Source organism: Echeneis naucrates, chromosome 8 (genome assembly GCF_900963305.1).
Source record: "Echeneis naucrates chromosome 8, fEcheNa1.1, whole genome shotgun sequence".
NCBI lineage: Eukaryota > Metazoa > Chordata > Actinopteri > Carangiformes > Echeneidae > Echeneis > Echeneis naucrates.
In genome coordinates, this window is record NC_042518.1 from 15,553,131 (window position 1) to 15,571,826 (window position 18,696).

The 18,696-nt window shown below is 40.6% G+C and overlaps 1 protein-coding gene across 2 annotated transcripts; it reads right to left on the bottom strand.

Moving 5' to 3' along the window:
- Nucleotides 1–91: 91 nt before the first annotated feature.
- On the bottom strand, nt 92–17,071 carry hook2 (hook microtubule-tethering protein 2). Of its 2 annotated transcripts, XM_029508871.1 has the most exons (24): nt 16,963–17,071; nt 13,501–13,775; nt 12,655–12,737; nt 12,011–12,083; nt 11,820–11,870; nt 11,572–11,704; nt 11,093–11,160; nt 10,660–10,725; nt 10,483–10,563; nt 8,656–8,822; nt 8,253–8,393; nt 7,004–7,205; nt 6,780–6,890; nt 6,015–6,102; nt 5,643–5,709; nt 5,096–5,233; nt 4,260–4,347; nt 3,368–3,373; nt 3,176–3,210; nt 3,019–3,101; nt 2,831–2,934; nt 2,315–2,425; nt 2,166–2,237; nt 92–1,987 (listed from the first exon to the last, which is right to left on the bottom strand). In XM_029508871.1, the coding sequence occupies exons 2-24, from the start codon at nt 13,543–13,545 to the stop codon at nt 1,859–1,861; spliced, it is 2,142 nt and encodes a 713-aa protein (XP_029364731.1). In that variant the 5' UTR covers nt 13,546–13,775; nt 16,963–17,071; the 3' UTR covers nt 92–1,858. The 2 variants fall into 2 exon arrangements, with proteins under 2 accessions (XP_029364731.1, XP_029364732.1); XM_029508872.1 differs by lacking the exon at nt 3,368–3,373.
- Nucleotides 17,072–18,696: the final 1,625 nt, after the last annotated feature.

The window sequence follows — 18,696 nt, forward strand, 5'->3', positions numbered from 1 at the left end:
GTTCACAAAACCAGTCAATTATCTTTGATAGATTCTTCTGAAGAAGCTTTTATAAAATGATTTAATCAATGAAGGCAGTTCTTAAACTAACTGACACATACAATGCCAGAAACCTTTTTGTAAGATCCCATTTATTTGTAGTGCAAAAGCAGAACAGACAGAACTACAAGTCTTTAACCTGCTTCTACGCCTGAGTGTAGTACCATATGCCATAATCTACAAGACCATTATATGATAGAAACAAACACATACAACCTAAAAGTTAAACCCTTCAAGCCATGCAAATGTGCAGCAGAGATAAAGACTCAACACCATAAATAAACTCAAAATAATGAAACATCAGTAGAAAAATCATGTGCACACAACAGCAGGATTCTGGTCTGTGTAGATCGTAGCAGAAATCTTTTCAGGGATCAAGTACAAGTCACAAAATAGCAGCTCTGATATGGGATAGTCTAAAGTCACTACATCTGTTGGGGGGAAAAAAAAAAAAAAAAAAAAAAAAAGAACAGTAGTGAATAACAGCAGATGCAGTGTGGATAAATGAGCTATGTAGTGCATGCTCCATCTTTTTTTATCTGCCTCAGACTTCCTGTCAACAGACAACAAAAGAATTCCAGTGTACTGTTGAATAAGTTTCCTTCCAGTTCAGCTGAACTGTAAATGAGGTCAGTGGCGGTAAACAGCTATTAGCTGAGTCACTGTTTTTACTGCCATTATAAAGAGGGACTCAACTTAATTTTTCCAGTTTTTGTGATCAAGTCAGAAGGCTTTAACTGCCAAATGTTCACATCAGTCTAATGCCACGAGTGCAATTAGATACTACCCACAACCAGCACACTGTGTTAAACTTTGGGAGGAGAGACTGAAAGGAGAATAAGTAATAAATCCAAATCATACACAACTAATGAGAAACATAGTTGAGAAAAATCATATGAAAGTCACATTATCACCAGGCATAAGAAAATCAACCAAGCAAAAATGAAATAAGATGAATTTCTGCTAAATGAAACAGGAAGAAGGGATTGACACTACAAGTAATTGCAGTGTCCTCCAAAAGCCCTGGTGGAGCACTGAACAAGCCAGCCGGGCCATTTAGAGAGAAAGTGCTTTGGTGTATCTTGTGAAAGTTCTTTTGTAAAATTAATAATAAGTTTGGGGAAAAAAAGATGACAAAAAAGCAAAACAATATGAAAGCCAATAACTAACCCTCGTGGTCTTTTCAATGTTCTTTCAAATTAAAACAAAAGGCAACTCATAATCATCTAGAAAACAAAAATAAAAAGCTATCAGAAAATCAAAAGCAAAAATTAAACTATAACAGTCAATACGGCTGAGTGTTGTGTAACTAATGTAGCTTTGTCCTCATAATAGTACATTGAGTCCACCTTAATCTTCCACATTTTAACTGTAACCTTGACAAAAGTAGATCATATTCCTATCTACTGTATAACATAAAAGATATAAAAAAAATTGAAGAGATCTTGGAAGCGAGTACAAGAGGCTAAAGAGAAAATAACAGTCACCTTAAAAGGTGAGAGCCTCTTTTCACACCTGGGAGTCCAGTCATCTCTGTTTCTACAGCTCACCTCTGAATCTAATCAGTCTAGCACAGTAGTATTTCCCTCGTTCTCCCCTGGGGCTCCAGAGAAAATAAAAAAAATCTTGGATCACTAATAGCCAGCAGGGGGCAGCAGCAGCATTAAAAAATACTCTGAGGTACAGCGATCCAGTGACGACATAAAGGTAAAGTTAGGGGGAGTTCAGGCAAAGTGTGCAGCTGGTCACTTCATCCTCTCCGTGCTTATTTCAGCACAGCTTTTTTCTCTTGTCTGGACTTTTTGTTTTTCTGTTCTTTTTATCTGGGGTGGTGCCGTACAAAGCCTCGTCTGGCATTGGTGGACTGTCTCTGTTGGGCGAGGAAGGACATGGCCTGATTGGAGGACCCCAGACGCTCGCTGGACACTGTTTGATGATATGCCATCCCCTGAGGGAAGGAGGGGAGGGAGAGAAAGAGAGAGTGTGAGTGAGCAAGAGGAAGAGGAAGAGCAAGAGCAAAGAGTTGAGTTCTGAGGTGAAGTTCTTCACTTTCATCAGAGCAACGGTGCTAAGAATGGATTTTCCCAGATAAAATCCATGATGTGTGTGTATTTGCGCTCACTCACCATGTTATACCAGGCACTAATGATGAGTTTCTCCTCCTGGTCATGTCTGGCTCTGCTCTTCTCATAATCGTGCTGTGGAGCAGATCAAGTAATAGTGTCAGTTATCAAGAGCTACAGTGAAGTGACCTCATTTAGTTAAAGGTTAATACCTCCAGGTGGTGGATTTTTCTCTCTTTTTCTGCAAGCTGGTTCTTCAAAGCCTGAACTTCAGGAATCTGGTGACTTGCCGGCTGCTGCTTTGGGTCCAGGGTTTTGATCACCTGCACACAGGAGAAATCTGCTGATTTAACATTTTGCTCTTTGGTCTTATGGATGATGTTGGTCTATCATTTAGCAGCTGTAGCCCTTGAGCTGTTGGCCTAAAGCAGATATGAGGAGTATGCTACAGACCTTGCTTGGTTCTACTCCACACCTACATTTTTTTAAATTTTTCAAACCAACTGACTCAAGTCACAACACCTCACATAGCTTTGCCAGACTTTTCTCCCTGTGGAGCCACAAAAGGTTTTATGAAACTTTTTTCACACGTAGTAAAACTCCTCAGCAACTGGAGCTAGACTCAGATGTGTAAAAATCTGCAGTGTGTTGCTCAGTGCAACAACAAGCACATATTTTTATCTATCGCCACATGCTGGGGACAACATGTTCTGTTGAGGTGGACTAACCGTTCTAGCCTTCTCCACATAGCGTTTGTATCTCTCCTCCATCTGCTTCATGTCTTCGTCCTTCTTCCGCAGGATCTCATGAAGTTCATCAATCTTCTTTGCCACTGAGCGGGAAAGAAAACAGCATTTGAAAGAGAGGACAGAGTGGACACTGGCAGGTACCAGTACATTTTTAAGTAATTACTTACGGTTGCTATCCACTTTGGGCTCCAGGTCATCAATGACTTCTCTTTTCTTTTGAAGATCTGAGTGGGCTTCATGGAGCTTCTCTCTGCGATAACCACACAGCAACTGTGTGAATTCATGCTTCACGCGAACATGAGTAAATAACATGTAAGTACTTACAAATGCTCCTCAAGCTTCTTCTTCAATAAGGAAGACTGGGAAAAAAAGGGGAATAAAATACATTAAACTCAAAGCGTAGGTTTTCTAAAGGGCACACAAACAAACATGCACAAACACAGAGTGTGAGCTGTGAAAGTCAAGCCATCAAAGAATTAAATCATGGGCCATGGACAGAGGGTGGGCCGTACTTACAATAGCCTGATTTTGACAGAGACGATCGATGGGGGCAGGCAGAGAGAGACAGACAGAGAGGGGCAGGCGTTAACACTGAATCACCACAGCACACTTGAGTTAAATTCCCACACAACATGTACGAAGAACATACACAGCAGCCCTTGACAGCCAAGTGTGATCGACAGTTAACTTTTACAGTAAACACAAAGTGCCAATGGCAACCTTTTGCTACTACACACGGGGAGTGTTTGCTAGAACATCAGTGCTTAAAAAAAAGTTACTTCATTAAAGTGGCCGTATGTAAGTTTTTTCTGCTGCACGTTGTTTCCTGCCAGGTACTTCAGTCACTGTTGCATTTACAATGCACAACATTATGAGAACGGCGCTCCAACTTCAGGGCCGATTGGATGCTACAGTGACTAAAAAAAAAATCAGAAAGTGGGGAAATAGTATGACGAAAAAAAGAAGGTGATGACAAAAGGTAACACTGGTGTTTCACCTCTGGAGACAGCTGTTGGTGAATATGGGGGGGGGAGAAAAAAAAAAGTTTGATGCTGACCTTGCATTTCTTCTAGACTGGTTAGTAAACAGTTGTTAACATTAATGTTAGCAAGGTCGCAAAAGTGAAAACTTACATATAGCACCTTCAATTCATTCATATTTGCCCTTCCACTTTAACAATGTTGTTAACACTAATTAATAATCATTATTAGGACAATATTCAAGGCAAGAGGAAAATAATAACTAATCTCTAGATTTCAAGCAACTGATCAATTTCACAAGCAAACAAAAGGTTTCTCTTGGCCACAATAGTTCTAGTCTCTGAAACTGATCATAGAAAACTATGATTTGTATGAGTCTGAAATGACAAAAGTAGACAGTGGAAGGAGACAGCAGTCTCTCCACTCACATCCTCAGTCTTGCTGTCCTGCTCCTGGAGTGTTCTCTGAAGCTCCTCGATCTGAGAACGCAGCTCTGAGATCTGCTGCTCATTCAGCCTTGGAAACAGTTATAAAAAAAAAAAAAAAAAAAAAAAAAAAAGAAGAGGGAAGGGACAAAGAGAAATAGGAATTAAAAACATTTTAGATTTTAGAGATGCGAAGGGAGCCCAAGACAAAAAGCTAGGGGATGATAGAAGAGGAAAGAAAAACACAAGGTTATTAAGCTGCTTCTGTGGGTGGATGATGTTTGCTAAGTATCATGTGGATCCTTGTACATCTGCTGCAGGCAACATTCACCAAGTGTGCTGCCTGACCATTCATTGCTGTGCTCTACTGAGCATGCTCACTCCACTCCTTTCCTCCTGTTAGTGTTGCTGAGGATGCTTCCCACACCCTGAGCCTGGTGTTGCATTGGAAGCGCACACACACACACACACACACACACACACACACACACACACACACACACACACACACACACACACACACACACACACTCCACCCACATGTCCACATGCCCACAAGCATGTAAACACACACGCAGTCAAGGGACAATCTGGCTTTCAGCTGTCTGTCCTCCAGTCCAGCCCACACAGCTCAGTTGAGCACACAGTCCAGAGGGTGAGTTGACATTTAGGCAGATATCACTCCCACTATCAGCCAAACTACCAGATTAATGTCCAGGAACATACAATATGGCAACCCAGAAGGGGGATGATTATTCAACACTGCCGAAGAAGAAGTTGCATTGTACGTTGAGCACTCACACACAAACAGACAGACACGCAGGCAGACACACACACACCTGTTCTGAGTTTCCAGGGTGTTCTTGCTACGCTGAGCCTCCTCCAGCTCAGCCTTCACCTCCACTAGTTTCTGCCTGTATGTCTCTTCCTGGACACACAACATCTTGTTCTCGCTCTGTAGACGGACCACTGTCTCCCTGTCGACAGAAGGTATGAGGTGAAGTCAGGCGTTGAAAAAAGTGAGGGAGAGATTAAGAGGGTCAGTGGTTGGTGAAAGCAGAAAATGCTCTTCTGACTTGACCAAGCCTTCTGACAACACCCAGGCCAAATGTGCAGCGCTTCCATGTGTCACTATTTCTGGGGGCAATTGCACATTCAAGCTCTAAAAATAACCTTGTGTGATTGTGTTAGCAGGTGTGAGCATTTTATCTCAGCCTGTAGAGGGTGGATGTAGGGCAACGAGTGGGCTGCATGTTTTTTTTTGCAGGTTTAGAGGGAAAATCTCATTTGTTTCGCCCACATTTGACTGCGATGCACATATTAACACCTGCACACACCGCAGCTTATACACAGACCTACACAGCAAATTAACAAATACAGACATACTTGAGCTCGGTAGGCATGATCTCTGCAGCAAGGTTTCCCACTGTGACACCACTGTCACGCAAGCCCCCTGTGAAGAGACAAAGACGGATTGAGGTGTCAACTGGAAACATAACAGATTTAATAAAATACTTTCATGAGCTGAGAAATATTTTCCTTTGCTGCAACATTTTGATTCATACTTAGAGAGAGAGAGAGAGAGAGAGAGAGAGAGAGCGAGAGAGAGAGAGAGAGAGAGAGAGAGCGAGAGAGAGAGAGCGAGAGAGAGAGAGACCGACCTTCAAGAACCTAAGCAGGTGGACAACACGATAATGGAAAAGTCTACCAAAAGTTGAACGTTGCTGTTCTTATGTGCCTCACACAATTACAATTTACCTGCCCCGTTCAGACACCTCTGCTGGACTTGTGCGCACCTCAGCTCATCATTATTCTCCCGAAGTGTGTCTCTCTCTGAGATCAGACGCTGAGGAAAAAAGAACATAATACACCGACTGCTTTAGTTTCTGGGTTAAGGGCTTATTAAGCATCAAGGATAAAATGAAACTGTGGGAATGCTCTATTCAACATGACCAATATTTCATAACAAAAAAAATAATGGGCGTTTAGACTAGATTAGTCTGTGTACACATGGAGGCAGACCTAAAATCGTTTTACATTTGAGCTGACGGGTCAACCTGCATCTCAACTTCCTCACTCAGTGAGATCAGTTTGACATGGATAAAGTGAATTCAAATGTAGCATGCATGTCACGACAGTGTGTATTTGTTAATTACTACCACAAGTAACCAAGGACATTAATCATCCCTGTGAGATTGCAGAAGGTGTCAGAACGGACACTGGACGTGGGAGTCCAGTGAAGAATAGTACGATATTTGCCTGGCAACAGCTCCTCCAACTGCAGCGTGTCCCCTATAGTCATCACAACAAATGGTGATCCACACACAGACTGTCATCACCAAAATAAAAACTAAATGACTACACTTTGTACAGTGGTATGACAGAGCTTTAGTGTGCGAACGTGAGAAAAAGAGCAATTTGAAACGTGACTACACACTGATAAACCACCACAGTAGAACCAACGAGTGGAAGTAACACGAAAACACCACGACTGAACTTCCCCAACTGTTTTTACAGACTCACTTCTTTCTCCTTCTGCAGTGCATCATACTTGTCATAAAGGTTCTTGTACTCAAACTGCCACTTCTCTGCTTTCATAGCCTCGGCTGAGTGCTTGGTGTGAAGCTCATGAGCCTGCAGGTCAGAGAGCACAACAGTCTGTGTTGGCACAAGTGCTCACTAAAAACTGCAACATTTTTCAACTGCATGTCCAAGTATCACTCTCCCTCATCCTGTCAGCAACTTGCCTGTCTCTTGTAGGTGTCCAGCTGGTTGCGGACAGCATTGGCCCTGCGCAGCTCCTCCTCCAGCTCGCAGGTACGCTGCATGTATACAGTGTTACGCTCCTCCAGGAGGCGCACCTGCCTGCGCAGGTCTCCCAGATCCTCCAGCTTCCTCTTGTATGTGTCCACCATTGCTTCAAGTTGGTTCACCCGGTCGGACGAATGCCTGATTCAGGGGGAGTGTCAAAAGAGTTGAGTGCCAGCACGGGAACATGGCCTTAGGTCAAACATTATACATCCATGTAGATATGGTCTTAACAACCAAAAACCACCAAATGTGACAGAAGTGAGCATCAAAGCATGAAATTCATAGAATAAACATGGAGGTAAGGAGAGAGGGGCTGACTGGATGTCTTGTGCGTGGGCAGCGTGGGAGTTGTTACTGTAACTGTAAAATGATAATAGATGAAATGCAGCTTAAAAGGAAAAGGCTGCTCATTGTTTGACATTGTCAATAAATCCCATGAAAAGATTAGATCAAAATCAACAATAAGCCAGCTCTGATATCTATATCTGTGTGTATTTATTATTCGGGAGAATGTAAATCTTTAAAAATGTATTTGCTGTTTTTAAAGGTTCAGTAATTTCCTTTAATAGCTGGGATCAAGTTATTTGTGAACATTATTCAACACAAGGGGACTATTGGGGTTGAAGAATTGTTGGGGACTAGTTTGAGTCACAAAAAAATATGGGCTTAGGAATATTTCTGGCTAAACAAACAAACAACAAACAAAAAAAAAAAAAAACATATACGGGATTAGGCAAAAGAAAAAATATGGTCCACATGTTTATTGCTGTAAAAAGAAACTCTCACCAACTACAGGGTTGAGGCTTATTGTGTATAAATATTTTTGGACAACAGCAGCCTAAGGGACATCAAGATGCAATTCATCAGACAATTTTGTTTGTTTTTGTCTTTTCGTGTTGATAGTGACAAAAAAATAGAATACTATACACTTTTCTTGTGAAGAGTCAAAGTGGTACTTTAACTTATTTAAATAAAATTTTCCACAGCAGCATTTCCAGAAGTAAAGCTTCTAAGATAACTGTCAGCCCACATTAACACAACGCAGTGTGTCATATTTCCACACAATGTTAATTGTTGCATTTAAAACTCTGATGAATAAGAAGTCTTCCATTGAAGCAGAGAATCTGAAACCCTGATCTGCTGCAGTTTTGCAGAGAATAAATTTAAAGGTAACATGTAATTTACCTGAGAATATCCATCTCGTCTTTCAGAGCTTGGGCCTCCTGGGCCAGACTGGTCAGCTCTTCGTTGCGTTGCTGCAGGTCAACCACTTCACGCTCCAATATCTCCCCCCGCACACGCATGTCATCTCTGCTGTTCTCTAGTCTGGGGTGTATATGACAGATGGGGGAGCAGAGGTTTATGTAAGATATGAAACAAGGTGTGATGATTCAATAATAATATGTGATATTTATGTGTTGGTCACTTGTGAATTAAAATTTTTTGTAAGTATTACCATAAAAGAAAATTATGTAAGTATTACCATATCTATTTTATACAAGCCTGAAGAAATGTAACATTTATGCATTTTTCTGTACCTGGACTCTAAGTCCAACGCTGTGTGTGTGCATGCATGTACAGGCTGTACCTGTAGTTCTCCTCCTGAAGCTGCTCCATCTGACTCTGCAGCAGAAGCAGTTTTTTTCCAGTGATGGAAGTGGTAGAGGTGTCCAGAGAGTCGTAGCGGCTCAGCTTTTCCTTCAGAGTGCGTGTCTCTGCCTGAAGGGATGATTTGTCCTCCAGAGCCACTGACAACTATTTGGAGGTAGAGAGAGGAACACAGAACACAAACATTGCTAAAAGAAGTGTAAAGACAGTGAGATCGCTATCAAAAGAGATGCAAAGCGCAATAGAAGGAAGATAAATGCATAAAAAAAACCATTGTGCCAAAAAACTCTTCAACTCCGATTTACAGATAGCCGAAAGAGCAAATTTAAATCTTCTCCGTCCATAAAGTCAAAGTCAGAGAACTACTTCTTGAGAGAGTCAGAAGAAAACATTGATGCACAGCTACAAACTCACCACCTTTAGTACACAGAACTTCGATCACATGCTTCACTCCCAATTCACTTGCTCAGTTGTCAAAACTAGTTAGTCAGCTGGTGTTCAATGTTCTTAGGCAGATGGAACTTTCTGAATAGTGGCGTTGTTAGCATTAGCCTTGCGGTCAAAAGCAGGCCCTCATGATATGAGCAGAAATAAATGAATATGCACAGCACATTGAGGATTTTTAGTGACACTGGTTAAATTGTTTTAGTGGAACTAATTAAATTGGCTTGAATTGAGAGAGGGAGGGTCTCCAGTTGAGAGTTGCATTACAGAAACGTTTGTTTTGAGGTCAGCCTGGACTGAGGTGAGTTAGACAAGTTGGCATTCCAGCGTTAAAAAGGGGAGCTGCAAGACAGCAAAACCCTACACTGAACTCTAAGGACAGATTTCATACTTTAGCACAGGACCAGTCGCAGTAAAAAGCTTTCAAAACAACATAAATGACTAATCCCTAATGCGTGGGCTAAGTAAGTAAACAAACAGGTGGGCTGAGAGCAGTACAAATTATTGTTGGCTACTGCTTCATCCCAAGGCAACGTGTCTGTTTTATCTTGATGTTATGCAACTATTGACAGGAATGTTTCTAAAAAAAACAAAAAAACAAAAACCTGTACTAAATGAATCCCCTCTCAGTCAGTAGTGCACAAACAAGAAACAAGCCATGGGAAAATAAAGTCTCAGGTGGGCTAATCAATAAGGGCCAGAGCACAACAGCTGCAGGCACATACAGGCAACAACATGCTGCATCCACACCACATAAGAACCAGGACTCTAAATAACTCAAAGTCACATACCTAGAGTTAAAATAGTTTTATATCACTCCAAAACAACAAGTCAGTTTGCGAGGCAATGCTGATCGCTCTGGTAGATAGTGAAGGATAAAATAAACCCAGTGGGCCATCTTAAAAGTTACAAGGCTTAATATTTTCCTAGAATTGAACCATATTTTTAACTATAGTCAGAGCCTTTTCTGCTATAGCCATTCAATGTAATAATATTAATAAAAAGTTATTAGATTGCCATTGTAGTTTTCACCTTTAGTGGCCATTCCTGTGCTGAACTGAAATTCTCGCAGGAAATAATACAGGATAAAATTTTATGTTTCCGTTGGTAACTTTTCCCCTCAATATCAGTCGGTAACAAGATAATGTCCAGATTACTTCAGCACTCATCACTGCATTTAGCTGCTGCAACACAGACCCAATGACATTGTGCTTATTTTAACATAAAAATCTGATATTTTAAGTTTAAGCCATATTACCCCACCCCTCACTAGAATGCATTCAGAAGCATTTGTAAACTATAATCCCAATTTACCAAAACCCTTGGCTCTCCAGGTTTTAACATCTGAATTAACTGAACTCACCTGATGCTCCAGGTCTCGACAGCGCTGGCTCAGATCTTCCTTCTCATCTGCCTCCTCACTCAGAAAATAATACTTCCTAGACTACAAACACAGAACTTATAAGAAAAGAGATGTAATTCTGTCTGACTAGAGTTGAAACAAATAGACAGAGAGGGACTGGAAGTGTTGGAGTTTTACCTGATAGTCAAAGTCCCCATAGGTCTCTGGGCTACCTGGTTCAGATGAAGGTTCTTTTGACAAGAGCTAAAGCAAAACAGCAATAAGAGAGTCACTGACCAAATAAAGAAAACAAACAAACAAACAAACAAAAAAACAAAAAAAAAAACAAAACAAAAAAACAAGAGAATTTCCAAGGAAATGGCTTATCGGATTTTCTGGGGAACTTTTTTTGATCAAACCTGGCATATGCTTTTCCAATGGTTAGGTGTTTTTTTTATGTCAAAGGAATGATAATCATATATTTGAAATATCACAGAGTTGGATTTCTGGAACACCGTTCAGTCTTACGCTTATCCAGATTTTTCAGATTGCGAATTCACCATGACCAAAAACTGGGATTATTGCAAAGTAGGGAGAACCAAGGATAAGCATAAGCAAGAGGTTTACTCACCTCCTGAATGGCTGTCATCACAACATGTTGGACAGATTCCTCAAGTGTCATTATTTGCTGGATTTGCTCTGTGTTTAGGAGAAGACAACAGCAGAAAGAAGTGACAACACAAAACTCTCCTATAAAACAAACCTGCATCCATTTTCAGAGAAACTGTGGTCATTAAACCCTTTCAAGTTTCTCTTAAAAAAAACCAAAAAAAAAAAAAAACAAAACAAAACAAAAACCTATATATATATATATATATATATATATATATATATATATATATATATATATATATATATATATATATATATATATATATATATTTATTTATTTATTTTATGGAAAAAACATGTAGTCAGTAAAAAAAAAAAAAAAAAAAAAAAACTCAGGCCATGACATTAAACAGAATTCATGTGAGCTAACTTGCAGTTAACCCTGTGTGTTTTCAGATTGCTGCATCTGCTAGCTTTCTTTGACAGCAGAAAGCATACCTTGTTTTTTGTCACAACTGACAGCACAGCCCAGTACAAGCTGTACCAGCTTGCCCAGCTCAGTGACATCTCCCATCTCTCCAATAAGGTTAACATCTGGCAAGTGCTCATCTGACACCTGATGACCAAGCACCTGTTCAAAGAGTATAATGTGAGGCATGATTGAGTCTGATATATAGCAGAAAATCTTGTAAAAGGAATAAGGAATTCAGGAATTGATGCAAATTTAAATGAGTAAAAGTATTTACATCGTGGTAATATTCCAGCATGCTCTTCAGAATCTTCTTCATGTTGCTGACCTGAAAGAACCAAACTACATTTACAATGCAGATTCTCATTTTCATCAGGGAAAAGGGATGTTAGAATAAGGGACATCTTTTTCATCATATTTTTGTTGACTGTAAGGTTTTGTGTCATATCCTGCTCTACCACAAATTACCTTGAGGCGCCAGTTGGCCCCGCTCTCCTCCTTGATCCTGCCTAGCCATGTCTCATTAAACCAAGAGGGGTCTCTGTCAATAAGAACACAAGAGAACTGTGGGGAAGGCGACAACACATCCCTGGATGTCAAGATTCACTAAGCATGATGACATTTGCGTAGAACAGTTAATTTAAGCAATATCCCACCTATAGGAATAATCAAGAAGGAGTTATGGTGACCTTACAAACAAAAGAACATTCAGTTTAACTGAAAGAGAACTGGGTTGTATATTCACTCATAGCGCCAAGTATAAGGAAAACAAACACTCCACCTCAAGCTATAAAAAGGTCTTTAGGCCTGACAGACTGGTTTATGCAAAAAGCAGACTGACACGTCAAACCCATAGAGGGACAAATTCACTACAAGAACGATAAAAAAAAAAAAAAAAGGACCTCACAAATCTGGCCATTATTCATTTAATAATGGCCAGATTCATTCAATGCTTAAACAGTTTGCATAGATAATGCCCTTGTAAAATTCAAAAAGCTATTTGGCATGAAATACAGAGATAAGCAAATCCGAGCAAGTAAATTTCCCTCAGTCATTTTCTCTAAGTCAATTTTATCCACTTCAAAAACTAAAACAACAGAGTGTGTCCTTACATTCTGTGCAGCACATGTGCAACGGCCACGCCACTTGTTAGATCGTACTTGCTGTTGCATGATGGGACATGAAATGTCTGTAACTAAGAATAAAGATTAAGAGGATTAGTCTTTTCCCACACATATTCACAGTCATATTTTTATTAATTGAGTTGACTTTTACGTTAAACTGAACCAGACTCAATAATATGCTGCTCCTTATCAATTCAACATTGGAAACGTCATCTTTTGCATGTAACAATATTTGTGATTTGGCACCGGCAGTAAATCACGCATCAGAGCTGTGAGTATTATAAAACCACTCGATCGATAGATCGATTCAAGCTGTCTAAACGTTGCTTAAATGTCTGACACTAAGCAGTAATGGCAGATGTAGCCAACTCTTCATTCTTCATATTAGCAGGCGTTTTAACTTAAACTTTAACTTAACAGGTGGCTTTCACCTGAGCTGCACTAGTAACTACTTTGGAAAGCCCAACATTATTGCACAGGACTCAATGCTTGCACAACGCTATTTTTTTTTCATTTGTCAATGAGTGGACTTTGCTTACAATGCAGTCTGACAAGTCAGATAACAGGTTAACACATCACGAAGGGCAAACTTCCAAGCTGGTTCTGGCTAGTTAGCTTGGTTGGCTAACGACAATTAGCTTCATTGGACACAAATTTAATTACTGACCGCTGCTGACGCGTTCACATACTCTCTCGGGAAAGTTGCTTAAAGTAGTACGTGAGGCCTTAACTTCCAAAAGGGATGTTACTTTTACTCGTGGTTCGCCACCACCTGCTGTCAGCTGTTAGCCCACTGTTAGCCGTGCTACTAAACCTCGCTGATATCAAACTTACCCAGGTTAACAGTGAATCACACAGCTCTGCTTTGTCCAGACTCATTCTGCTTTGCCGGGCGAAACCTCCGAGAGCTCGGAGAGAAGCGGTGAATCTTGCTCTCGACACGTTGTGTTTCCCCCCCCAGAAGTTTCTTTACTCGGTGTAAACACCTTACACGTCAGTCGTCGCCGGCCATGGCCTCCTGCTGCTTCGCGCTCGGCTCCTGTTATCCAAGCGAGCTGCCGTATTTAGAGCGTTCCCATGGAGACGGATTATGTTACAGGTCAGCTTGTCTGGTCATGGTGAAAACAACACTGACATGAAATTGACAATAATAAGCCAGTACATTGTTCATCTCTTATAATGACACCGGTTTAAATCTCGGGGAGCTTCGGAGACTTCAAGCAATAAAAGGTTATTATAATTATTGTTGTTGTTATGATTACGATGATGATGATGATGATTATTATCATCGGTGCATCGGTGTACTTGAGAGTATTATTTTTTTACTACCGTGATGATATGAATATCTTTTTTGACCACAGAAACTCTTGCAAAAAAAATATATTTGTTTATCTTCTTCTTAACTTTTTGCGAAATAAAACTATATCAAGAAATGGGAAAGTACATTAGAAAATTTAAGGATAAAAAGAAAAATGAAAATTAAAAAATTAAGTATAAATATTTCAATAAAAGAACAACATATAGGAAAGCATACACCTAACTCTGACCTCATATGATTGAGATCCTGCCATCATTTTGATTCAAATCCAACATCCAAAATACAATGGATAGAATATCAAACTATAGTCAACTCATTCAACTGCATTCATAGATTGCTGCTCAAATTTTTGTTTTTTTGTTTAGTTTCAAGGAAGAAAATCCCATCTGTGTACCGTGGCCCTTACCTCTTCTGAATGTCCCATTGTTTTTTTATTTACCATAGCAACCTAAACTTCCTTAAAGCACCACTGGATGGCTCTAGTTGACAAATAGCTGCACAAAATCAGCCTGATGCACAACTGGCAACCCAAACGATCACACCACCTTTGCCATCATAGTTGTTCTGAAAAATGTTCCTATTGAGACATATTCCTTCCCAAATTAGCTGGAATGTAGATGTGAAAATAGAATGATTTATATAATACAGCATCTTTCACTAAAGGTGAATGGCTTTTTTCAATAATAATATATCAGGTCTTTATGTCATATACCAAAGTTCCACAATTGGTGCTCTGTTTTGGGGTGGGTTTTTTTCATAATTTTTTCAATAAGGACAGCTAAACTGAAGTGTTATCAGAAGGAGAAGAGTGTGAATATACTGACAGGTTTTGACTGGTTTGTGATTTACAGCTGTTAAAAAAAAAAAAAAAAACTTTTAGCAGGTTTCTGTCAGAAGCCTGACAGATATACTGTCACTCACGTACTCCCTTGCCTTTGAAATCTGTATATCTGCCTTTCTACACGTCTCCTTCCTGCGTTTTTTTGTCACCGTCACAGATCAAACTACAATGACCAATCGCAGTCAAACACTACCCACCACTTCCTGTTTGCTCTGGCAAAGTCCACTGTGCTTGCTGAACACCTGCCTAAGATGAACTATTTGTTATATTTCCGGTCCTTCCCATCTTAAACCAGTCTGGCCACAACACCGCTGTACATCTGGCTTTACCATATTTGTCTTGATGCAGTTCTTGTTTTTCTAGATGGTTTTCTTGCCAGAGGAATGCATGTGTTTACTCATTCTCTTCTACTGGACCTTGCTGTATTATAAATCATCCCACAATTACACTGACTCCTTTTGTATCTCATGAAACACTGATTATACACTTTTATCATTTGATTTTGATCTGTTTGTTTACAGCTTTCTGTCTGAAGGCCCATAGTTTTTTTGTGTCTTCAGTTGTTTCCTGTACAGTGCAGTGTGGTATATCTTTACTAGAGGAGAGAAAAACAAGGATCGGAGGGTCTGAAGTTTAGTAACCCCAAGCCTAGATTGAGACACCTGGGAGGAAGTGAGGTCCATGACATGGGGGATGGGGTTCAGCGGAGAAGTTAGTCACTCTCTGAGGGATGGGTCAGGGCTGACTAACGCCTGAGTGGCAGGAGGTGCGGTGTAAGGGACTCTGGCAAGGCAAAGCTTGAGCGGAGGCTGACTATTTTTGGCCAGCTCTTCTTCCTCCACTCTAATTCCTCTTTTCAGTCGTTCTCTCTTTCCTTATTCCCCAGATGTGTTTCCTTCCTGAAAGTCAAAAGGCTTTACTTCTCCTCTTTTCCAACCTCACACTGACGCACTTACATCCCTCTGGGGGGAACTGGAAGGGTGGAGGTGGGAGGGCCAGAGGCTAAGATTGAGTAATTATTCCTTTTTTGAAGCTTGTGGTTTTCTTGTTTGGAAAAAAAAAAAAAAACGGGGATACTTCCCTTTTTGAAAATTCTTAAAGTGCGACAGACAAACTATATGTGTTTTGCACAAAACAAGGCTCCAACAAGAAGCCTGTATGAAATTACAGCTGACAACCACAGATATTTCATATTTTTGCTTTCATATATTAATGTTCCCCTCCACCCAAGAATTAATTGACCTCATTGTTACTTTTCATGGATGTTTAGGATGACCTTCACTGCACAAGAAAATATGAGCATAATCTTTTATTACCAGACTGTTTCCATATTCATCTGCAGGGGGTCATAGGTTTCCTTGCTCCCCTTGAATCTAAGTTAAAGACAAGTAATTGCAGCTATTTCAGAAGCCAGTACTCGTTCAATACTTATGTTGTACAAGTATTATGCGTAAGTAAAAGAAAATCTTGCATGTGAGAAGTGCTGTGAGAACTGGCAGAAAATTCATATTAATTTAAGATCATATGGAAAGAAGCTAACTGAGAAAAAAGTGTTTTTCAAAATGTAACATCAAAACTAAAACTGAAAACATATCTGACTCTAACTATCATTACAAACAGAGCAGCTTTACAGCATCTAGAGGCCAACTAGTATCTGCACATTTTGGCCGATTTAACCTTGCTTTCAGGTCAAAGTTAACCTACATTTATCTGGATGAACGATTTCGGAAGACAAAGACAGGCTGCACCTTTAAATCTAAGAATGCCAATGATGTGCGGCTGTGCCCAGGCATTTAGAGCGGTAATGTGGTGGAATGCTGGCAGTGGTTTATTTCCCCTACAGCTTTTCCAGGTGTTACAAGGAAAGGAAAACAGCCAAACTATGGAGCACAGGGGGACAGGCCATGGAAAAAAGAAAGGGTGTGGGTGCTATTGGTGAAAAGCCCCCCACAAGCCTGATCAGAAAGACCCTGCATAGACATGAAGTCACCCATATAGTCACATATAGGTGCTGTCAAGACATGTAAACTGGAGGAGGGAAAAACAGGTATTTATGAGCCTCTTTGGCTTATCACCTGTCTCCACCCATACCCCAGATTTATGTCTTGTAAGGACAGATTGTCAATAATAAACTCACCTCTGGCACCTGGCAGGGAGTGGTCATGCTGAAATACAATTCGTTTACATTAACATGCTGCGATGCCTTTAAAAAAACCAGTTCTAATATTCCAGTCCAATTGTAGCATACAGCATGTGTCAAGCACATTTCTTCAACACAAGCGAATATTTAGCCACTTGGTTCAACTCTCCTCTGGTGACTCAGTGGATGTTGTGTCTGTACCACTTAAAGACAGCAAAGTTTTCACTCTTGTTATGTAACCGACACTAAATGACCCTCATAGTTATTGATCTAAAACTTAACATGACTCATGGCAACTGCAGCAGTCAAACCCCGCTCTGTTTCTTTCATGCCGGAGCCACTGTAACTTCAAACCAGGGGTCGAAGTGGAGGAGGAGCAGAGATCAGCTGGGATGTGTAAGCAGACACAATCAAAACTATCCATCACTGTCACAGCATCTGCCAAACAGGACTGTTTTGCTTACTTTTTTGGCTTCTTTATGTTTGGTCCCACTCTCTGTCCCTGCCAGCCCCTGTCTGTCTTGCTATCTGTTCCAACACCTTGCCCTCTCTCTCTCTCTCTCTCTCTCACACACACACACACACATAAACAGGCAGCGCATGGGCAGTGTGAGTGAGTCACAGCGGGCTGGTAACAAATGCCTCTTCTCAGAGTCCCTCCATGTGATTAAGGGCAGTCCCCTGAGTGTATCAGGTGCTGTACCTTGCTGAGCAACGTGAGACTGGTTCCATTATGTCTAAGTTGACAGTAAAAAATTTGGTCATGCATGAAGACACCTGACAGATGATTGGCTACACTCTCCTTCAGATATTACATTGAAAACCAAAACACTATCAGCAGTGATAGTGGTGCGCTTTCATTGCTTTTGGTTGTGTTGATGCAGCCTTGACATATCACTTGTGCATCTAAAAATAAAAATATTGAAGTGTATTCTGCGAGACACTGTGACTCTGGAGGAGGCAGCTACTTGGATAGTGAGTTGCTGGGCTTATGGACAGTGGGGTGTGCAGACAGGGGAGACTTGCCCAGAAGCTACAAACACTGCCACTGCTACACAGAGTATGATTCCAGTATGATAAGCTATTAAAACACACAATTATACAAAAACAAATAATAATCTGTCCCGTTTCTACAGTAAAATTACTTAAAAGAGTAAAGGGGCATTTCTAGACAGATGAACGGCGATGATGAGGCACATTTTTACACATGAGGCACTCAGACTATTGTTGCACTACATTCGTGTCCGTTCTTTGTTGTTGTCCTGCCCAGCAGTTTAATGCAAACACAGTGACAATGCAAATGAAAGGCTTACGTGCTTACTTTAGCAAATGTAGAACTGGTGTGAATGCCATTAGATTTTCAGATATGTGGTCGTAAACCAAGTGCTGACAGAAGCAAGTCATATGAGGGTCATCAGGTGCGAGTACGAAATAATATCTGCAAAAATCACCTCTTAAAGTACGGTTGAAAGACGCCTGATTATGGTGTTTTTTAGTGGTCATGAATGCAATAATTACTGTGCAGGGCTAATAACAGGCTAAAGGCCCAATACTTAAGCCTGCTCCTCCCAGCACATGTCCACAAACTAGCAAACACACCTCATACACTCATGTTTAACTGTAACAATAGAAGAGCGTGCACTTCACTCCACCTCATCGGCATGAGCCAGGTGTATCTTTCCTCCACCCTGTTTGCCTTTTCAGATACACTCCACACACCCTATACTAGAA